This window comes from Stegodyphus dumicola, chromosome 6 (assembly GCF_044657685.1).
Source record: "Stegodyphus dumicola isolate Sdum_Otavi_A_Nest chromosome 6, ASM4465768v1".
NCBI lineage: Eukaryota > Metazoa > Arthropoda > Arachnida > Araneae > Eresidae > Stegodyphus > Stegodyphus dumicola.
The window spans coordinates 139,715,909-139,735,754 of NC_140773.1; the positions used below are offsets into that span (position 1 = coordinate 139,715,909).

General features: G+C 34.7%; 1 protein-coding gene across 1 annotated transcript in view; it reads right to left on the bottom strand.

The window, feature by feature from the left end:
- Nucleotides 1-3,982: 3,982 nt before the first annotated feature.
- Nucleotides 3,983-19,846, bottom strand: part of LOC118196901 (neuronal acetylcholine receptor subunit alpha-7-like) — a 598,562-nt gene continuing 582,698 nt past the window's right edge. The window contains exons 8-9 of the mRNA XM_085818929.1: nt 6,323-6,432; nt 3,983-6,236 (exon numbers count right to left, since the gene is read on the bottom strand). Of these exons, the coding sequence (XP_085675055.1) occupies nt 5,823-6,236; nt 6,323-6,432 (524 nt within the window). The 3' untranslated portion in view covers nt 3,983-5,822. The remainder of the gene's footprint in view (nt 6,237-6,322; nt 6,433-19,846) is intronic.

Genomic DNA, 19,846 nt, shown 5'->3' on the forward strand with positions numbered 1-19,846 from the left:
ATATATAATGAAGAAACTTGGTTAAAAGCAGTCTAATTTAATTTATTGATAATGAAAATTTGAACGAAATAAATACAAAAATTCTTTAAGAAACAGTGATTCCAATGCAGCGACGGACTTTCTCTCTCTCTCTTTTTATTTATTTATTTATTTATTTATTTTTGTGTCATTTACAATTATTCTATTTATTGCTTTCTGGTTTCGTTGTTCATTCTAAGTATCAGTCACATAGATTTCAGGGTATTTTGTTGTCATTTTTCGCATCTGGAATTTTTCCCACTTTAATACTGAGTGTTTTTAATTTGTCTTTTACTTGATTGATTTTCATCATTCATTGCTAACCTCTTAGTTTTTTTCACCTCTTCTAATGATAATTTTTGTACGTATAATATTTTTTATTGGTAAATAAAAGCTACTTTTTTTCCTTTTTAATTTTATTTTGCACTTTTTGAAATATATAAGTGAGCTCATTCCTTTAAAAATGTCATCCCTGGGTAAAACGGCAGTAAAGTATCAGCAACCTTAGTCCTAAAGAAATAACAATTACATTTGTACTTTTATGAAAATTATAATACCATGTCTTGAAATCTAATAATCTGTTATTTATTAATTTAATAGAGTAATACCAGGACGAAATTCTCGACACCAGAGAGTGCAAAAGAACTTTTCTTCCAAGACTATGAAATAAAACTCCACTACTCCACTACTCGAAACTATGGCTAGCTTACTTCCAAACTTATAGGAATAATAGACGGGTTCTTTAATTCGAAATTTAGCAAGGTGATCAATCTTTAAGAAGTTTTCACACAAAAGAATTAACTATATGAGCACTGAGGAAAATTATGAATGTTCTCGTTTCTTCCTAATATCGACAGGCGTTTAAACTTTATCATATATACACGCTACATTAAACAAAGGTACTGATAGGCCAATAAGCGATGCTTCTGGTTGCTACAGAAAATGAAAAAAAAAAAGAAACAAACTATACAATCGACATTAAATACCTTTGTAGAGAGTACTAAATTTATAGATGATTTATTACCAACAAGTGACAGTCAACTGTTTGGTGCCGTCTAGCAGCTACTTTCAGTTTCATGAGAAAAATATTGACAATAATATTACTAACATTCTTCAAGTAATATAAGATGAAATATGGTTGGATGGCTCTAACAATCTTTACTGGTTAACATACCAAAGTACAATAACCAACGTACTGGTGACTGATCTTTTGGCGTAAAGCTTTTGTCTTCCCATCAAAACATCTAAATTTATAGAGGCATCCACATTTTGTTCCGCTTGAATGCATTTATTAATTAATTCATCAACTGTTAAAAGTTTAATGTAAAACAGGCTTTGTGTTGAATGATTTTGTTGAAAGTGAGGCTTATACTTCCGATTACATTTCATTAACTTAAGCTCAGCTGAGATTTCGAGAAATATGTTAAATATAGTTTCAACTTTCGAAACCACTTTTAGCTTACGGTGGTTTACGGAAACGTAAGTCTATCATAATTCGAAGAGAACTGTAATAGTAAGACAATTCATTTTGAGTTAGCTTGGTGAAAATAGATAGAAATCTCCTCAAGTTTCAGAATGCATCTGTAATTGGATGTACAGGATGATCATAAAAAGTCACTAATATATAAAATCTTGCAGCCTGTCCACTCAACCAATTAAAACGAAATTTCAGATATTGTTATTTGAAGGTATACGTTCGGGATTGTCATGACTTAAAACAATAGACTTCTCACGGTTACGATTACAATAAAAAATTGAAATTTTCGAAATACACACATTTTTCAGCGTAAATTCATCATCTCATTAAGAATCCTGAAACCATAAAACGATGTATGTGTGAAGGAGCTTGCTGGCTTAAAATATTTGAAAAGAAAATCATTGCAGAGACTCTGTGACAACAAGAGAGAGAACAGGGAAAACATTTTATTCGAATTACAAGTTCTCAACCTATGCAGCTTTTCAAGATAGAGTCATTTCCCGTAACTTTGTAGTTTCGTGGCCACCCGCCATCCTCCCGACCTCAATAGTTCACCCGATTTCGAGTTCTGAAGTTAACTAAAATCTAAGGTGTATATATGAAATCTACGAAATTTGTCAGAATTAAGAGATGCCATAAATTACGCAAATTCTTCCTGCGATGTTACGTTCGTCATTGCTATCATCAATCTCCCGCATGTAATGCGTTATCATCTGTGAAGGTGGGCACATTGAAAATTTAATAAATTCCACTAAATGTTTTCCCCCTTCTTCTCTTGTGTTTTTATTAGTACTTAATTCTCTTCTTTGCAAATATTTTAAGTCAGCAATTCCGTCATACGTGTATTGTTCCAACGCCATTTATAAGTTTTCAATGAACTGATAAGTTTGCGCAGGAAGACGTAGGCGTGCCATTAAAAAGTTTCGAAATGCTTCCTCTGTAACCGTAACTGTGAGAGCTTTCTTTCTCTTCGCCAAGCTGGCCCACTGGGTTAGGTGCTTTTCAGCCTGTTGGATACCGTCGATGGAATTAAAAATAAATATATGAATAAATATAAATAGAGCTTAGTATTGTGTCCTCCGGGGAATGGCCACGAAACAAGGAACATTGAAATAAGGACCAGAACGTGGAAAGAAGGTGCATGGTGGGGACTGCTGAAACTAAGCGGAACGATTTTCACTACTATGGTACATGCTAAGCATACAGTTATTTTAAGGATGTGCTATAATAATCAGGTACATATGTAAAGATGATCAAATACATTACAATTTGTGGAATACATTAACTGAATTTTGGATTAATCCTAATATTAAATATAATTAAAAAACAGCAAAAACAAACAACAACAACAACAAAAAAAAAAAAAAAAAAAAAAAAAAAAAAAAAAAAAAGGAAACACAAGACATTAAGTAAATTAACATATGTATGGAGCGGGCTGCTGACGGCACGGTGTCCAAGGAAAGAAGTCAATCCAGGAGATCTCAATTGTTTTAAATCTTCACAATCTTGAGGGCATACCTTCAAATAACAAAATCTGAAATTTCATTTCAACAACTGGTTGAACGGATAGGCCGCTACAGGTTCAAATATCGGGAAGATTTTTTATGACAATCTTGTACATTATTTTAACGTTGTGTTTACTTTGAGAACTTCTGAAGGCAAAAACTCGATGGAGACTAAAACTCGCTGGAGGCAATGACAGTTGGCTGCAGGTTTGGTAAATGAAGAAAGGAGCTGAACACTAAATATTTTGCAAATTTAAAGCTGTATTAATATTAACACAGTTATAATTTATTTTGAATCAAATACATTTATTATAAATGAAATAAGCAAACATTAAAATAAAATAAATTTTAAATCTTTCATTAAAAAAATTGTATACTTTTTTACAACTTTTCTTGTTTAAGCATAATCCCGTTTAATTGCCAAATTTGGTAAAATTAATCTTCAATCTGTGATATGCAAATTTCAAAAGCCAGCAAAGGTATATGCAAAGGTCACTTTAACAAGGAAGTGCCCAACATGATGATACTATTTTAAACAATAAGTTTTATTACAAACAATTTATTGATTTCAACGGAATAAAAGTTTGTAGATACTGATAAAAGAAAGGAATTGTTAAATCAAATTTATCGACTGTTAGCGGTTAAAAACTCAAAATTTATGACGATTTAAAGAATGCAGCGAAGATTATGAAAAATTCGGTAAGTTCGCATGAATATATGAGAAATTTTCATTAATTATCCACAGAAATTAAGTATTAATTTTCATTAGCTACGAAAGAAACTTAATTTTAATTTTTAACACTGTGTGTGAAACTAATGAAAACAGCATTAAAAGAGTGTGAAAAAAGATTTAGATGTGGCGCAAAAAATTCATAGAATAAAAAATGATTATAATATTCCTGAAATTGATGCAAATATTAATTTTAAAAAGACTTCTGAAGAAAAATTCTTTATACACATTGCACTAGGAATGAATTAGTAAACAGACCCTTATAAATATCCAAAAAGTAATGCAAATAATTTAAAATAAGTTTAAGAAAGAATGATAAATACATATCGTAAGAAGAGCAAGTTCCTAATTTTGTAACGAGAAAATCATCAATTTATTTCAAAACATCACAATAATTTGTTTCTAACTTTGTAACTAACAATTCATTATTGATGTGTCAATTTCAAAACTCGATTTGTCAAATTGATTTGTCAATTTCAACACTTCTTTTAAATGAACACTTTTCAACTTCCTTGTCAGCGAAGGTACATAAATAAGAGGCAAACTAACAGAACACAACAGAACTTAAAAAAAAGGATTTAAATTGTGCAAACAATAGCAAGACAGTTGGGCTTTTAAATACGCCAAATTTAGAACAAGTGAACATTGGCAACACAAAATTATAATCGTTAAAAATTTATAATGAATGAAATTTTACTGTTTTCATATGAAGTCTTCCTTAATAAATGGAATTTTTATGTATTACATAAAAGTAAGATCACAGTTTCAAAATATAGCAGAATATTAATATTACGAATGGAGAGCGTAATCAGTAAAAAAAGGGGTTGTTTTTATTGTTATTTCAAATTTTTAGAATATAAGAATCTCATATTTATATTCACCTTGGATCCTGTTCTGTAAACCTATAACCGCACAAACATTTAGACTAATTTAATTAATTTAATCCTTATTTCAATGTTATTAAAACGTATAGGTTTATACGACGTATTTAAAAAATATTTCAGATGATTTTTATTGAAAGATTTTAAAATATTTTTTTTTTCCATTTTATTAAGGATAAAATTTTTCGCTTCATTTCAAAACACCTTTAACAAGACCTTATATGTCTAAGATTAATTTGTTTCTAACCTGTTAATGGTACTGATATAAAATTTCCTTTAAGTTCTCTAAATTCATTTTTTCAACAAACTAGAAATTGCAATTGAAAAGCATACAGTTTAAAATTTTGTATATTTAATGCATTAAAATATTAGATATGTATGCATTCAATCCTGGTCGTATAACCATATAAATAACAAGAGAATAAATTCTATATTTTCGATTAAAAATAAAATAGCTCAATATTTAATGACACAGACTTTTTTATCACAAGAGTTGTGTAATATTATTTATGAATATAATTATTAAATTATTAATGCAAAAGAATTTTTTAAAAATTTTCATATGAAAATTCTAGGTTATATATATTTTTACTAGTAGAGGAAGTTGGGCATCTCATTAGAATCATAGCACCTGAGTTGTTCTGATATTACAACTCTATTTATTCTAAACTTTAAGTCAAACAACTTCATTACTTCCAGAAATATAAACCTTCTACTAACATTTAATACTGCATTTTTAATCTACTTTATGATTCAGGACAGGTTTTAGCATTGTTTATAGATGTATTGCAATTAAGAAGTGAGTATTTCACGAGATCGTTCAAGCAACATAAATGAAATTTCGCGTCTAAATTAACTACGCAGTATGACTATTACTTTGCGGGTAATGCTAAGAAATTAAACTTTGATTACCTAAACAAAGGAACTGTATTTGACAATACTCACTACTGATCGCGCGTTATATGTAACGAAGCATCAAAAATGATATATTTTGAATAATGTAGTTATATTATTGTCTCTATTTTTCTGTTTGCTACAGAATAAAATTATGTATCTAAAATGCATCGTTCTATACATTAGTAGTAATAAAATGTACGTTGGTAAAATTCTTACTGAGAAACTCATCATTATTCTCTATTTTTAAATGCGGACGTGAATGACTGTAAGGTTATTTGGAATCTAAATTTATATCTACTAGTGAAGGAAAAGGATCAGGCCACCAGATGAGGAGCTGAAAACAGACAGATGCATGTAGATAATACAGTGAAGGCTGTGAATATGATCAGGCACACCCTGTCTACGACCATAGCCGCATACTTCCACTCAGCAATAATATCGTTTACTTTGTCCTCTCGCTTCATACGTGCAGTAATGTATTTTAACTCTCGAAGAATGGCAACTAATTCTCGCTGAGTGGCGAAGCAACCACGGACGGTAGCAGGTTGTTCATCTGATGCAAGGTATTCTTCATCAATGTCCATCACATTGGCTAGCAAGCTCCTAGAAGATCTTTGCCTCATCTCCAGCTCTTTTTTGGACCCAAAGAAAACTTTCCGTTGCAGTTTCTGCGCTGGTCTATCCATCCTCAAAAACCATGGTAGCCAGACGAGGAATAAGGATCGGATCTAATTAAATGAAACACGCAGCTAAGTGAAACTTATCTTAAAAAATGGAAATGATTTTATGTCTGAGATCAGATTGCTCAACTTACAAAGTCTGGCATCTCGTGTGTATCTGAACTCCTGTGATGGTAGTTGAGGACAACGACTGTCATCACCACAGAGAAAGCAACCATGATCATGATGCAAGCGAAATAAGTACCTAGAAATATCAAAACACTGAATAAATATTGTTGAATTCGCAATGCTTGTATATTTGGTAAGATCAAAATGACTACTGCTATTGTAAAAATGTACAAGCACTTTCATATATACGGAAAAATATCTTTAATATATATTCACATACTACTTTAGCAGCAAAGTGAGTAGTACTATATAAACTGGTGGAATTTAATTTATATTTCGCTTTTCAAAAAGCAAGACAAAAGAAATATTCCATAATAATGATAAAATTAAAAAAAGCTATATTAAGTAATGATACATTGATGTAATGATGAAAGAATTAGAAATACCGGTTGTTCTACTCTCAAGGGGCTCTGGAAAAAGGGTGATAAAAATCGTATAAATAGAGGAAATGATACCAAAATTTTTAGTGACATATTTAATGATTGAGAAATGAAAGTATATTACAAGAGGGGCTGGAAATGATTTAACCCACCTGTACATGCATTTCAACACGGCTGTGCATGTTCGCGAATGTTATTCTCAGAATATTGGGCGTCACAACCTGGATTTCACGGCGGATGTTCTGACGTAACTGGTCGATGGTACGTGGTTTGTGGTTGTACGCATTACCTTTAAGATCATCTCATGGAAAAAAGGCAAGGGGTTCAAGTCTGGAAAAATTATTCCACCGCAGTCATACTCGCTGCAGCATGTTGACTCATCTTGCTAGTATCAGCCAAGTGTCATCATCCAACTGGTTCACAAATTCATGAAACAGTGTCTGGTACACTCTACTGGTAACAGTAGTGTGAAAAGATTGACCCAAAGATGCGCTGCTGTGAACATGTACAGAACACGCCCACCTTCTGTGAATGAAGGTCTTCCTCGACCACTGCATTTTGGTTGTCACTATTCCATAACCGTTTGTTTCTCGTTATCCTGATAAATGGACTCGTTATCCTGATAAATGGATATCTTCATCACTATACCGCGTGTACTCTGGCCGCAACACACACGAAAATACAGATCCGTGTTGAACTATATATACAGGAGGGTAAAGATCACTTCTAGTACCTCTTGTAACGTAATTTCATTTTCCAAACTTAAAGGCATGTCATGTAAAAATGTAAAAATTTGGTTTCATTTCTTCTTGTTATAAAACTTTTATCAGAGGCTTCCTGGAGCCTTTTTCAAGTAGGACACCCTAAATAATTGTATGTTGAACATATTATTTAGGTTTGTACAGTTCGTACATATAAAATATTAATTTAAGCTTGACAAATATTTTGCGTCATTGAATAAAAATAAAAGACAATTAAAACACTTTAAAAAGAAAAACAGTATAGTAGTATAAGGACTAATGATAGTAAGAAATTAGTCAAAGTGCTAAACTTTAATTTTAATGTTAATACATTATCACAAAGATTGTAATACAAAGTAGCCGAAACAGTTATCGAACTATATTTGAACCTCATATTACTCGGATTTGAGTTGCGTGGCTTTGCTTAGGCGCAAGCTGTATAAAAATACTATATAAAACAATATAGTAGTATAAGGACTATATAGTAAGAAATTAGTCAAAGTGCTAAACTTTAATTTTGAATGTTAATACATTATCACAAAGACTGTAATAACAAAGTAGCCAAAACTGTTATCGAACTATAGTTGTTCCTCATATTACGTGGATTTGAGTTGCGTGGCTTCGCTTAGACGCAAGCTGAATTGTATTGAAAAATTCTTTGGACATTTAGAGCAGTTTCAATAAACGCTGTAGAAAATGTATGCAGCCGAAAAACAAACAAGTATGTTATGAGTGCATATTATGTAATATGTAGATACTCATCGATATTATGATTGCTTACAACGAACAACTAAGTATAAATCTGTTATAAAAAGTTTAAATTTGGATATGTGTTAAAATTTAAAGAAAGACAATGATACCTCTCCCAGAGAAATCAGCTGTGGTATATATTATTCTGTGCAGATAATTAAATTACTATATCTTGTTAGGAGATCATTAGTGCAGAAGTGATTAAGATTTTTTATCACTGTTAGCTCGTAATGTGATTGATACTTGTCTAACTGGCTGGTCGCATGGGCATTGTTTTCAGTTTTTTCCTCCATCTATAACGTAAAAACTAGCCAGTTTCCCTTAAAAATTTAACTTGTAATAATTAAACTAGCTGGAAGTCACTTGTTCCTTAAACAGGTAGCCTTCATGAGTTGTCCCACAATAAACTAAACATACACATCTTCTTCTAGTCCTGAGGTATACTGAAGTGTAGCGCGTATCTGCTTGAAACGCATAGCGTGACAATGATCATTACCACTTTTAAAATTCGTCAAAACAATAAACTGAACTACCGTAGAAAAACGTGAACTTCTGGAGATTTCGGCTAGTTTTTACTATGTTTATTGATAGTTAATGAGGTTAATCTTTACTACGTAAATTTTAAATAGCTTACTGTGTTACTAAAAACGTAAATAAATTATCAAACTTTTGTAAGATTCATTTTAATTTTTTAACCCGCATTATTTTAAGCTAAATTACTTTTTTATCAACCCTCGTTTCAATTTCCTGACAGAATGCAAACTTCCAGCGCGCGCTATAATCAAGTTACGTAGAAGAAAGGAAGTACTTAAGGAAGGTTTTTGTAAGATGAAATTAGAGCGTGTTCTGCCTGCTTGAAGGCCACATTGTTAACATAGATTCTCTAGCGATTAGACTTCTACGGCTTTCAGTTATTCTTGCTATTAGGCTTGCTTAAGCCGACTTCGGTCAGAGCCAGCTTGCGCGATAGTTAAACCGTGAAGCCGTTAGGCTACATTTATTTTATTAAGTTTAAATTTGCCCTTTGATTTTAAGCCAAACGTGTTAACTTCTATAAGCACGAGTTAGTGTCGTCTGTTAAACTTTATTTGAATAAACAAAAGGGTCCTGTATACAATTTCCCTGTCTATGTGGTATTAATAAGACACAGTGAAGGTCTTTTAGAGGTCTCGTCTAATTGTATACTGCCGAAGAAGACCAGATCCTGTACTTTAGATAACACAAGAACTCGTATACGATGCTATATAGTTATTGTTAAGGCAGAAGTGATCTGGCAACCATGATGAGAGAAAACAACAACGTGCTTAGCTAGCGGCCATTTTAAATTGATTGCGCGCTGGGAGGTGCACGTATGCGATGGCAAGAATGTCCATCCAAACAGAAGTAAAAGAAAATAAAGCTACAGTCCATTAAATCCTAGTGTTTGTATTTCATGAATACTTTTATTCTCGAAAATTGTGGTCGAGCCGGAGGAAGATTAGTGCCTGTGAATAAAGTGCTCGTTAAAAAGCTTAAAGGTGAAGTGTTAAATTGATAAAAAGTGCGATATGTTACTTCGCATTCGACAAGATAATTAAAAACTAGTGTGTGATTGGACTTAGAAATTTCGGTTTCCTTTCGATTACCTCAAACAGAGGTAAGTGAATTTGCTCATATATGTTCGGTATTATTAATTAACGTTAATTATAGAAGCACTTTTAATTAAGAAAATAATTTTAAAGTATAACAAAAGCAACTTCAGATTTCGAAAAATATACTTGTGATGAATTTCAGTTACAACTTTTTGAAAATAAATGTGTAAAATTTAATAATGAGTGTTCAGAGATTTTTGATAAATTATTTGAAGTAGTTGATGAAAAAGAGTTTGACAAATATGTAACTGAACAGCAAACTGTTCAAGAGAGCATTGATACTTTGTGGGTTAAGGTTAAACGGCAAATGTCAAAATTTAGTGTTAAAGATGCAAGTAATGTAAAGATTGAAAATACCAATGCACAAGATATGAAATTACCTAAATTAAACTTGCCATATTTTAGTGGAAATATTCAAGATTGGTTAAGCTTTAGGGATCTTTTCATTTCAAGCATGCATAATAATAATGTATTATCGGATTCCCAAAAGCTCTCGTATTTGAAGTTGCTGCTTTATGGCGAAGCAGCTAGGATTATTCAATTAGTCACAATTTGTGACAGTAACTATAAAATTGCTTGGGATTTTTTAGAAGAGAGATACTCCAATAAACGTGATCAGGTTTTCGCCCAGATAAAGCGTTTCATGTCAATTTCTCCCATACAAAATGAAAGCCCGTCTTCTATTTTAAAATTAGTAAACACAGTGAAGGAAAGTGTAAGGTCTCTGGAAATATTAGACCAAAGAAATTTGCAGAAACATTTCTTGCATATATTTTGCTGCAAAAATTGGATGTTTCCACTCGTTTTTAGTGGGAAAGAGATTCAAAAACAAGTGAGTTACCTAAATTATCTGAGCTTATCACATTTTTAAAAAATCATGCTAGAACTTTGCAGTCGTCAAAGTCATCTGATGTATTTAAAGCAAAAAAGGGTCAACCTATTCAAAAAGTGACTGCCTTAGTGTCAAATCTTAAAGGTCAAGATTTTAAATGTATTTGTTGTAAAAGTAACAATTTTCACAAGTTGTATAACTGTAATTCTTTCTTGAAAATGACTGTAAGTGAACGTCTTGAATTTGTTAAGAAACATAAATTATGCTTTAATTGCTTGGGTTTTAATCCGACTCATTCTGAAAAGAACTGTCGTTCAGAATTCAGCTGTTCAAAATGCATGAAAAGACATCATCGTTTACTGCATTTTCCCAATCAAGACATTTCGCAATCACCTGCTACCATAGCGAGTTGTGTGGGAAGGGAGGAAGCACCGGCTAATAATTCTGACCCCCCTTTAGTAGACAACTCGGAGCTGAACGCTGACGCCAGATGTTTTGAAATGTTATCTAATTGCAACCAAATAAACAATTCGGAATATATTGGTTCGTCTGTAACTGATTCACAAGTGATTTCGAAGGAGATATTACTATCTACTGCTATTGTTTATGTTAAAGATTCTTTCGGGAATTTTATTGCTCTTCGAGCTTTACTTGACTGCGGAAGTCAGTGTTCGTGTTTTACCTATGATTTCGCTAATAGGCTTGGAATAAAAGGGAACAAAATTAACATATCAATTTCATGTTTAAATGGAATAGCTGTATCGGTAAAATCCAAGCTTACTGTTGTGATATCAAACAAGCCTGATTACCACCGAGCTCTTGAATTCTGTGTTGTACCTAAAATTAATGATTTAGTACCAGTGAATTATTTTAATTTTAATTTTAACTCAAAATTCCGTATTTGGATGCAATGCTACCGGTGTAAATGTTGGTTCAAATTCAGGCAATACGATTCAGTGCGGATTTATGAAAGTCGAAGAAGACGTAAATTCACTAATCAAGTCCTTTTGGGAAATTGAGGCTATTACAGAATCTCTCAAAATAAAAAATAAAGAAGAAGTAGAATGTGAGGAGCATTTTGTGAAAACCCATCAGAGGGATATTGAGGGTAGATATGTAGTGATTCTACCATTAAGGCAAGATGTTCATTTGGGAGATTCTTCGCAATTGGCCACCCAACGGTTAAATAATTTGTGGAAGAGACTAGACAAAACCCCTGACATGTCTAGGATGTATTTTGAGTTCATGAGTGAATATGAAGCGTTAGGGCATATGCAAAAAATGCAGAGTGTGTCGAAAACTCCTAAATACATAATGCCTCATCATGGTGTTTATAAGGCAGAGAGCAGTACAACTAAGTTACGAGTGGTATTCGACGCATCGGCTCCTTCATCGTCTGGTTTTTCATTAAACGACTGTTTGATGAATGGAGGTGTAGTTCAAGATGACCTGTTTTCTATCTTGCTACGATTTAAAAAACACAAGGTGGCTTTCACTGCTGATTTATGTAAAATGTATCCGCAGATTTGTATAGATTCTGAGCAAAGGAAAATGCATCCTTTGGAAAAATACGCTGAATGATGCATCTAAACCTTATCAATTACTTACGGTAACATATGGAACAAAATCAGCGCCTCTTTTAGCAACAAGACTGCTGAAGCAGTTAGCCTTAGATGAAAAGGATAAGTTTCCATTGGCTTCTAAAACGACACTCAACGATTTTTATGTTGATGGCATTTTGTCTGGTGCAGAATATCGTTTTGGAGAATCTTCACAAAGCACCATAAAAACTCTGGGTTTAAGATGGAATCCAGAAGAAGACTCTTTTAGTTTTACTGTGTCTAGTTCGTCAAAAATCTGTACAAAACGCACGGTTTGGCAGATATTGCTAAACTGTTTGATCCTTTAGGTTTCCTAGGGCCTGTAATCATGCGTGCTAAGATATTCCTGCAAAGGCTGTGGCTTTTACATCTAGAGTGGGATGATCCACTTCCCTTCAAAGAGCGACAGGAATAGGAGACATTTCAAAAGGCCCTACCAGAGTTGAGACAAATCAAACTCCCTCGCTGCACTCTAATAGAATGAATTAAAAAAATTGAGCTCCACTGGTTTGCTGATGCTTCAAAGTTTGGATATGGTGGAGTAATTTACTTGCGTTGTGTCTCTTAAACTGATGAAGTTAAGGTGACTTTACTTTGCAGTAAATCTCGAGTATCGCCTATCAAAGTAATAACCATCCCTCGTCTGGAGTTGTGTGCAGCAGAGCTCCTTTCCAAACTTGTGTGTAAGGTAAATAACATCTTTGAGTTTATCTTTTGACAAAGTTATTTTGTACACAGATTCAACAATTGTGTTAGCCTGGATTGCTACATCTCCTCATCTTCTAAAAGTGTTTGTGTCAAATAGTGTTGCCAGCAAAAATCCTCGTATCCAGCAAAAATCCAGCCAGCAACATGTTGCCATCAAAAATACTCGTATCCAAGAGCTAACTAAGGATTTTTGCTGGCAACATGTCAGAACCGCAGACAATCCCGCTGAACTAATTTCTCGTGGTCTGAGACCAGAAATTATTGCTGACAACTCTTTGTGGTTTCAAGGACCAAATTTTCTGCATCAACAGGTCATTAATTATAACAGTGTTAATAGCAACTTTAAAAATTCAAATGCGAACTATGTGCGCGAACTGAAACTTATTTCTAATGTAAATTTGACAGTAACTGTTAAAATTTCTCTTTTGGATTATTACTAATTGTTATGCTAAATTAATTAATGTTTTTGCTTATGTTTAAAGATTTATAAGAAATTGTAGATCCAAGGAAAAACAAGTAGGTCATCTTATCAGGTTCAATGTTCCGTCTTACTTTCTTCGGGAACATGCAAGGACCTGACTCGGAACAGAGAGCTTACTAAAGCTATGTTCAATAACTGTGGGAAGTAGACAGGATACACAAGAAGGGTATACAAAACCCTTTATTTTTCTCTATTTACAATAAGTTCCGTACTTCGGAATACAAAGACCCACTACTTGTGGTCTAAACGTAAAAATATAAAAATAAAACTAAACTTTAATTTAACTTTAAAATAACAAACGTGGAAGATTGGCCTTATATTAACAGGAAGCCGTATGTAGTACAGAGAACTGTGAACACTACAATACGTTTAAAGTTATCAAGAGGATTAAACCTCTGGCCTGGAAGGCAACCAGCAACTGAGTAAAACTTCTAAGGTAAGCGGCCTGCTTCGACTAACTGCTTCCTCTCTCTCGCTTGGCAAAAAGCCACAACTTAAATACTTTGCGTTCGCCAGACAAACTTTGCATAAAAACCTTAACGCTTATAATTCTGGCCGGAAGTAGAAAATAAGAAGTGATACTAAAGATTTAAAATAAAATAAACGTTAGTAAAACTTAAGATCCTTACATACTTCCCGCCAGAGTTAATTAGTTTGAAACTGAGGTCTAAAACGACCTTGTTGAAAACTTTTAGCTCTAGAATCTAACGCGAGGCCAATCTTTTACAAACATTTTTCGCTAGAAACTAGAAATTTAAAAGAAAGAAATTTTTTTTTACAATAGCAGCTCCCAGGACACGCAATTTTTTCATCTGTACTGCATCTAAACAGGAGCTTTTATTCAAATCTGGTTCCTTCCAGAGATCTGGAAGGAAAACTAGATTAATGAAATGTTACACAATGAAATGGCAAGTAACATGTATAATTATATTTCTCTTAACATTCTTATTTCATTCATGACTATTTTAATTATCTCTCCCCGTGCTCTCTGACATGTGTTGTAAAAGAACACCAAACACGAATGTGTTTATGTCTACGTGTTCAACACTTCCTCCTACAATCAAAGCACTAACGTGTTAAAAATTCAACATACCAAGACCTCGTAACACACCCTAACTTCAACTCTAAACCCTGCGGTACTATTCTGAAAGTGGCTAACTCTGAAGTGTAGCGTCAGAGAGCCTAACTACATTCATTCAACCTTTAACACATATTCACCATGATTTGGTCTTTTTACAGTCACACGAATAACAAATTTTTAACATTACTTTCACTTTTACCATATCACGGTATTTCTTAACATTTGAAATAACAGTTCACATTGTATATAAGAACATATTAACATGCCGTTAATTTTACGCATTTGACAACATACATTAGTAGTACATTGTTAACTTCTATTCTTTTCAAAGCAAGTGCCAATTCTTTAGTCTTTCAGACTAAAACTTCTTTCTTGCCAGAAAGTTTTAAATAAAATTTATACAATAACTTTTACAATATTTAAGTCTTTACACATCGCTATTATACATCAACTTTAGTTTTACACGCGAGTAATTGAAAAACATAATACCAAATCGGTAACAACTCATTTCTCGCCCTTTTGGCGATAAAGGTAGACCTCGCATGAGGTAAAACTTCTTGAAATCTGCCACTTGCAGTAAGAATGAAAGATTAACTTAAGTTTGCAAAGTAACATAAAATTTTACTTATCTTTGTGATATTCGGACATCCTTTTCTGGGCCCAGTCTTTAAAGGTATTGCAGATAGTAGTTTGATTTATCCTCTTCTTGTACGGGCTCGCCCTTCAGTGCTTTCCTCTGGAAGCTTCCTTTTTTCACCAGTTCGGTCACCCTTGAATACCTTATTTTTCTCCTCTGCTTGTGGTCTTGGCCGTTTGATGGCAGCTGGTCTTGGCGGAACCGGGAAACTTCTTTCGTGTTTTTGCTTGGACCTCGTTGCTGGCCGTTCAAATTTTCCTTGTACTTTTTCCTCCGCCGCTGATGGCCCTTCCGCATTTCGGCGACTTTTGCTGCGGAGAGTCCTGTCGGATGAGTAGATCTTCCGTTTTAGAGCCGGGTTATAGTTGCCGTCATTTCTCCTGGCTCTCTTTGCATACGTCGTCCTTCTCCCTTCTTCATTCTGGGGGTGTTCGTGAGCTCTCTTTTCTGGACGGTGGAACGGCTTCTTTTTCTTGCTACCTTCAATTTTCCCGCGGGGAAACTTTCTTTTCACTTGCTCCTGCCTCTTAATGGCTTGCCCTTGTACTTGTCGTTGTTCCACCTCTGGAGCTTGTGCCTGCGGTGTCTGCCGTGCCTGATCCTGCAAAAGATCTTTGAAAATTTGCATTTTATTACGATCATAGTAGGGTTTGATTTGATCAATATTTGCGGAACAGGTTTCACCATTCCAGGCTTTTAACACTACTACATCGTGAGTTATTTTTTCTATGACATATGGTCCTTCAAATCGTGGAAAAAATTTGGCAGTTTTATCTTCTGGTGCTGAAGAAAGTGAATGCTTAATTTTTAATACTTCATCCCCTACTTTATAAGTTACTCCCCGTCGTTTCAAGTCGTAATACAGCTTTTGTTTTCTCTGTGCTACTTCCGTATCCTTTTTTGCTTCTTTAATTAGTTTTTCTATATCACCCGTTTTAAATTCTGGGGCTCTTTGTTGCACATAAAATAATTTATCTAACGGCGTTATAATCTTTCTGCCTAAAAATAACTCAGCAGGAGTTTTGCCCGTTGTATCATGTTTTGCGGTCCTAAATGCGAAAGCAAATTCATTGACATAGTTATCCCAGCTTTTATGAAATTTTTAACATAACTACGGTTAATTTTCACTATATTTCTATTGACCCGTTCCGCTATATTTGATTGCGGCCGATACGGGACCATTTTTAAATGACATATGCCCAGTTTTTGGCACATGTCTTCAAATACATTACTTACAAATTGAGGACCATTATCCGATAGAACTTTTAGGGGAGCCCCGTATTTTAAAATATATTTATTTAAAATAGAATCACTAACTAATTTCGCGGAGGCTCGTTTTAAGGGAACAATTTCGGTCCACTTACTAAAATGATCAACCATAACAAGGAGATAGCGACTTTTATTTAACTGACTTTTTGGGAAAGGGCCCAATAAATCGATGCCAATTATTTCATTTGGAAATTCAGATTTAATACTATTTAGAAACCCGGCCGGGCGGAAATTAATATAATTAACTGCTTGACATGTTGGGCAGGACTGGACATACGCCCTTGTTAACTTTTGCAGTTCAGGAAAATAGACTGCCTCGCGTATGCGTTGGATAGTTTTTCGAATACCAGCATGAGAATCTAAACGGCTGTCATAGAGCTCCTGCAGGATATTTAATCTAAGACTAGCTGGGATAACAGGTCGAAATTCGTTCTTGGAGTTCGTAGTTTTTGCATAGAATAATAGACCATCTATTAGTTCGTAATGGGCCGCCCTATTTCTTATCGCCACAATATCTTGGTGGCTAAAATTTTCAGGATCCTTTAAATACTCATAAATGCTTCCAAACTCAGGATCCTTACCCAGTTCGGTTATTACAGTTTCTCGGGAATTTATTGTACATGCTGTGAGCATTGCCACCTTTACGGTATTACCTTCTTCATCTATTTTAATTCTGGATAGGGCATTTGCTACGATATTTTCCTTTCCGGGGGTATGCTTGATTACCAGATTATATTCTTGTAGTTTGAGTGCCCATCTTATTAACCTTGGGGATAAGTTTTTCCCTGAGTACAATCTAGTTACTGCCGCATGATCAGAGTACACTGTTATTGGCGCCTTTCCAAAATAGACTCGGAACTTTTGCACTGCTAACAGAACTGCAAGTGCCTCTCTCTCGGTCGCGGAATAGTTTCTTTGTGTTTGATTTAAAGTTCGGCTAAAAAATGCCACGGTCTGTTGATTTTGCTAAAGTACCGCTCCTACCGCATAATCCGATGCATCCGCTGAAATTTCTAAATTCTCATCCTTTTCAGGAAATTTCAACACAGTGGCTTGCGTTAATGCTTGTTTTAATTTTTCGAAAGCACTTTTGGCTTCGGCCGTCCACGAGAATCTTGCCTTTTTCCTTTTTAATTTTAACAATGGCTCAGCAATAGCTGCAAAATCTTTTATAAAGGACCTATAATATGAACAAAGTCCTAGAAAAGAAGAGAGCTTCTTTGACGTGTTCGGATTCGGATACTTTTATACAGCGATTATTTTTGATTCGTCTGTCTCGATTCCTTTCTGAGATATTTTGTAACCTAAATATTTTAATTCAGGGGCTGCAAATTTGCACTTTTCGACATTAACTTTTAGACCGGCCTCATTTAATAAAGCAAACACCTGTCTTAAATCCTGTACATGTTGGTCGAGTTTATCACTAGTAATAATGATATCGTCTAAATAGATAAATGTGGACTTTCCAAGAACAGGCCTTAACACAATGTCCATACATCGCTGAAATGTTGCCGGTGCCCCTGAAAGGCCAAAAGGCATACGCAAAAATGCATAAGTGCCAGACTTGGTTATAAAAGCTGTCTTAGGCACGTCCTCAGGCCTAACCCCTATTTGAAAATAACCAGTCGTTAAGTCTAAAGTCGTCATATATTTGGTGGATGTTATGTTACTTAGAATATCTTCAATAATAGGTAACGGATATACCGGATATTTAGTTATGGAGTTTAATTTACGGTAGTCAATTGCGAATCTCCACCTTTTTGGATGTGTCAAAGGATAGTCATTATTTTTCTTACATAAAACCACCGGGCTAGCATAACTACTTGAGATGGGCGTTATGATCTTTTTTCGTAGCATATCGGTGATATGCCTTTCTATAATTTTTTCCTTATTCTTATCATACCGGTATGCTTTGTGGCGAACTGGCACTGAATCTCCGGTGTCAATACTATGGTTAGTAACCTGAGTAAATCCTGGAATATCACTAAATAACGAAGCAAATTCACTTACCACTTGTCGGATTCTTCGTTGCTCGTCATTAGGCAGGTGGTCAAGATTTAACATCGGCGGTTCAGCCTTTTCTCCACGAACTGGTTTCATCGTCAGCTTAAGGGACGCTTCATTAAAATCCAGCGTTGCTTGTGCCTCTGAAAGAAAATCTATTCCTAAAATAATATGTGATTGCAGGTTCTTTACTATGAAAAACATAACCTTTACTTGTTCGTCCTTGATACGGACATACAGCGGTAATTTACCTATACACTTACATTTTTCTCCTTGCGCCGCTAACACTGTCGTATTATCCGAATTATATATACGATATTTACGAAAATACTTCCTAAAAAAATCTTCTGCCACACAGGAACACTGCGCGCCTTTATCCAGGAATGCGGTGGCTGGGATATTATTCACCAACACTTCAATCTTCGGAAGAGTCAAATTTTTCACCATTACTGTATTTAACTTGAAGGAAGAGGGGTTTTCGTGGCCTTCGGATTTCCGCACCCTCCGTCAGCAGAAATCCGTTTTAGTTTAAATTATTTTTCATTTCCGTGCTTTCCTTCTTTTTCCACTGGCCTTGAGACTTTTTTCCTGGATTGCTATTGAACTGTCGACGTTCGCCGGCTGTTTTTGAATGCTCGGGTTTCCTTGCCCACTGATTCGCTCTGCTTCCGTAGCCGTGTGCTTGAGTTTGCTGTAGTCTTGGCGCACCAAATTGGTTTCGCTGTTGATATTGGCGTCTTCTTTCAATGACCGCCGTTCTTCTACATTCAAACTGGATTGCTAGCTCAAATAACTTTTCCAGTGTAGTCGGATTTCTTAATTCAATAAAGTCTTGCACTTGGGGCAATAACCTCGGCAAAATCACTTGAATTATCTCAGGATCCGGACGGTTTCCATACAAGAGTTTGAAGACGTGAATTTTTCTTAAAATAAAGCTTGAGAGATTTTCGATTCTTTGCTGATATATACTGAAAAGTTCCGTTTCTAATTTCGCACGATCCCTTACAACAGGGAAGGATTTTAGTAGGGCAGTCTTGAAATTTTCGTAAGTATAGGTGGGACTTCCTGCTTGACCCAAGAGACTTCTGCCTATACATTTGAACCAGTTAAGCGCTTGGCCCCTCAAAGCGCTGGTAGCTAAGGTAACGTTTTGAAATTCGTGCACGGGGTAGAGCATGAAGTGGTCATCCAATTTTTCCAAAAAACTGGTTACCGGTGAGTTTCCATTAAATGTTGCTTCTGGTTTCATCGAAGCGCGCATGGTCTGGACGATGTAACCAAATCCTTCCAGGGCGGCAGCTGGCATTTCTGGATTCTGAGCCGCTTCTGCAGGCAGCACAGGTTCTTCTTGAAACTCGGCCATGGTTATTCTTCTT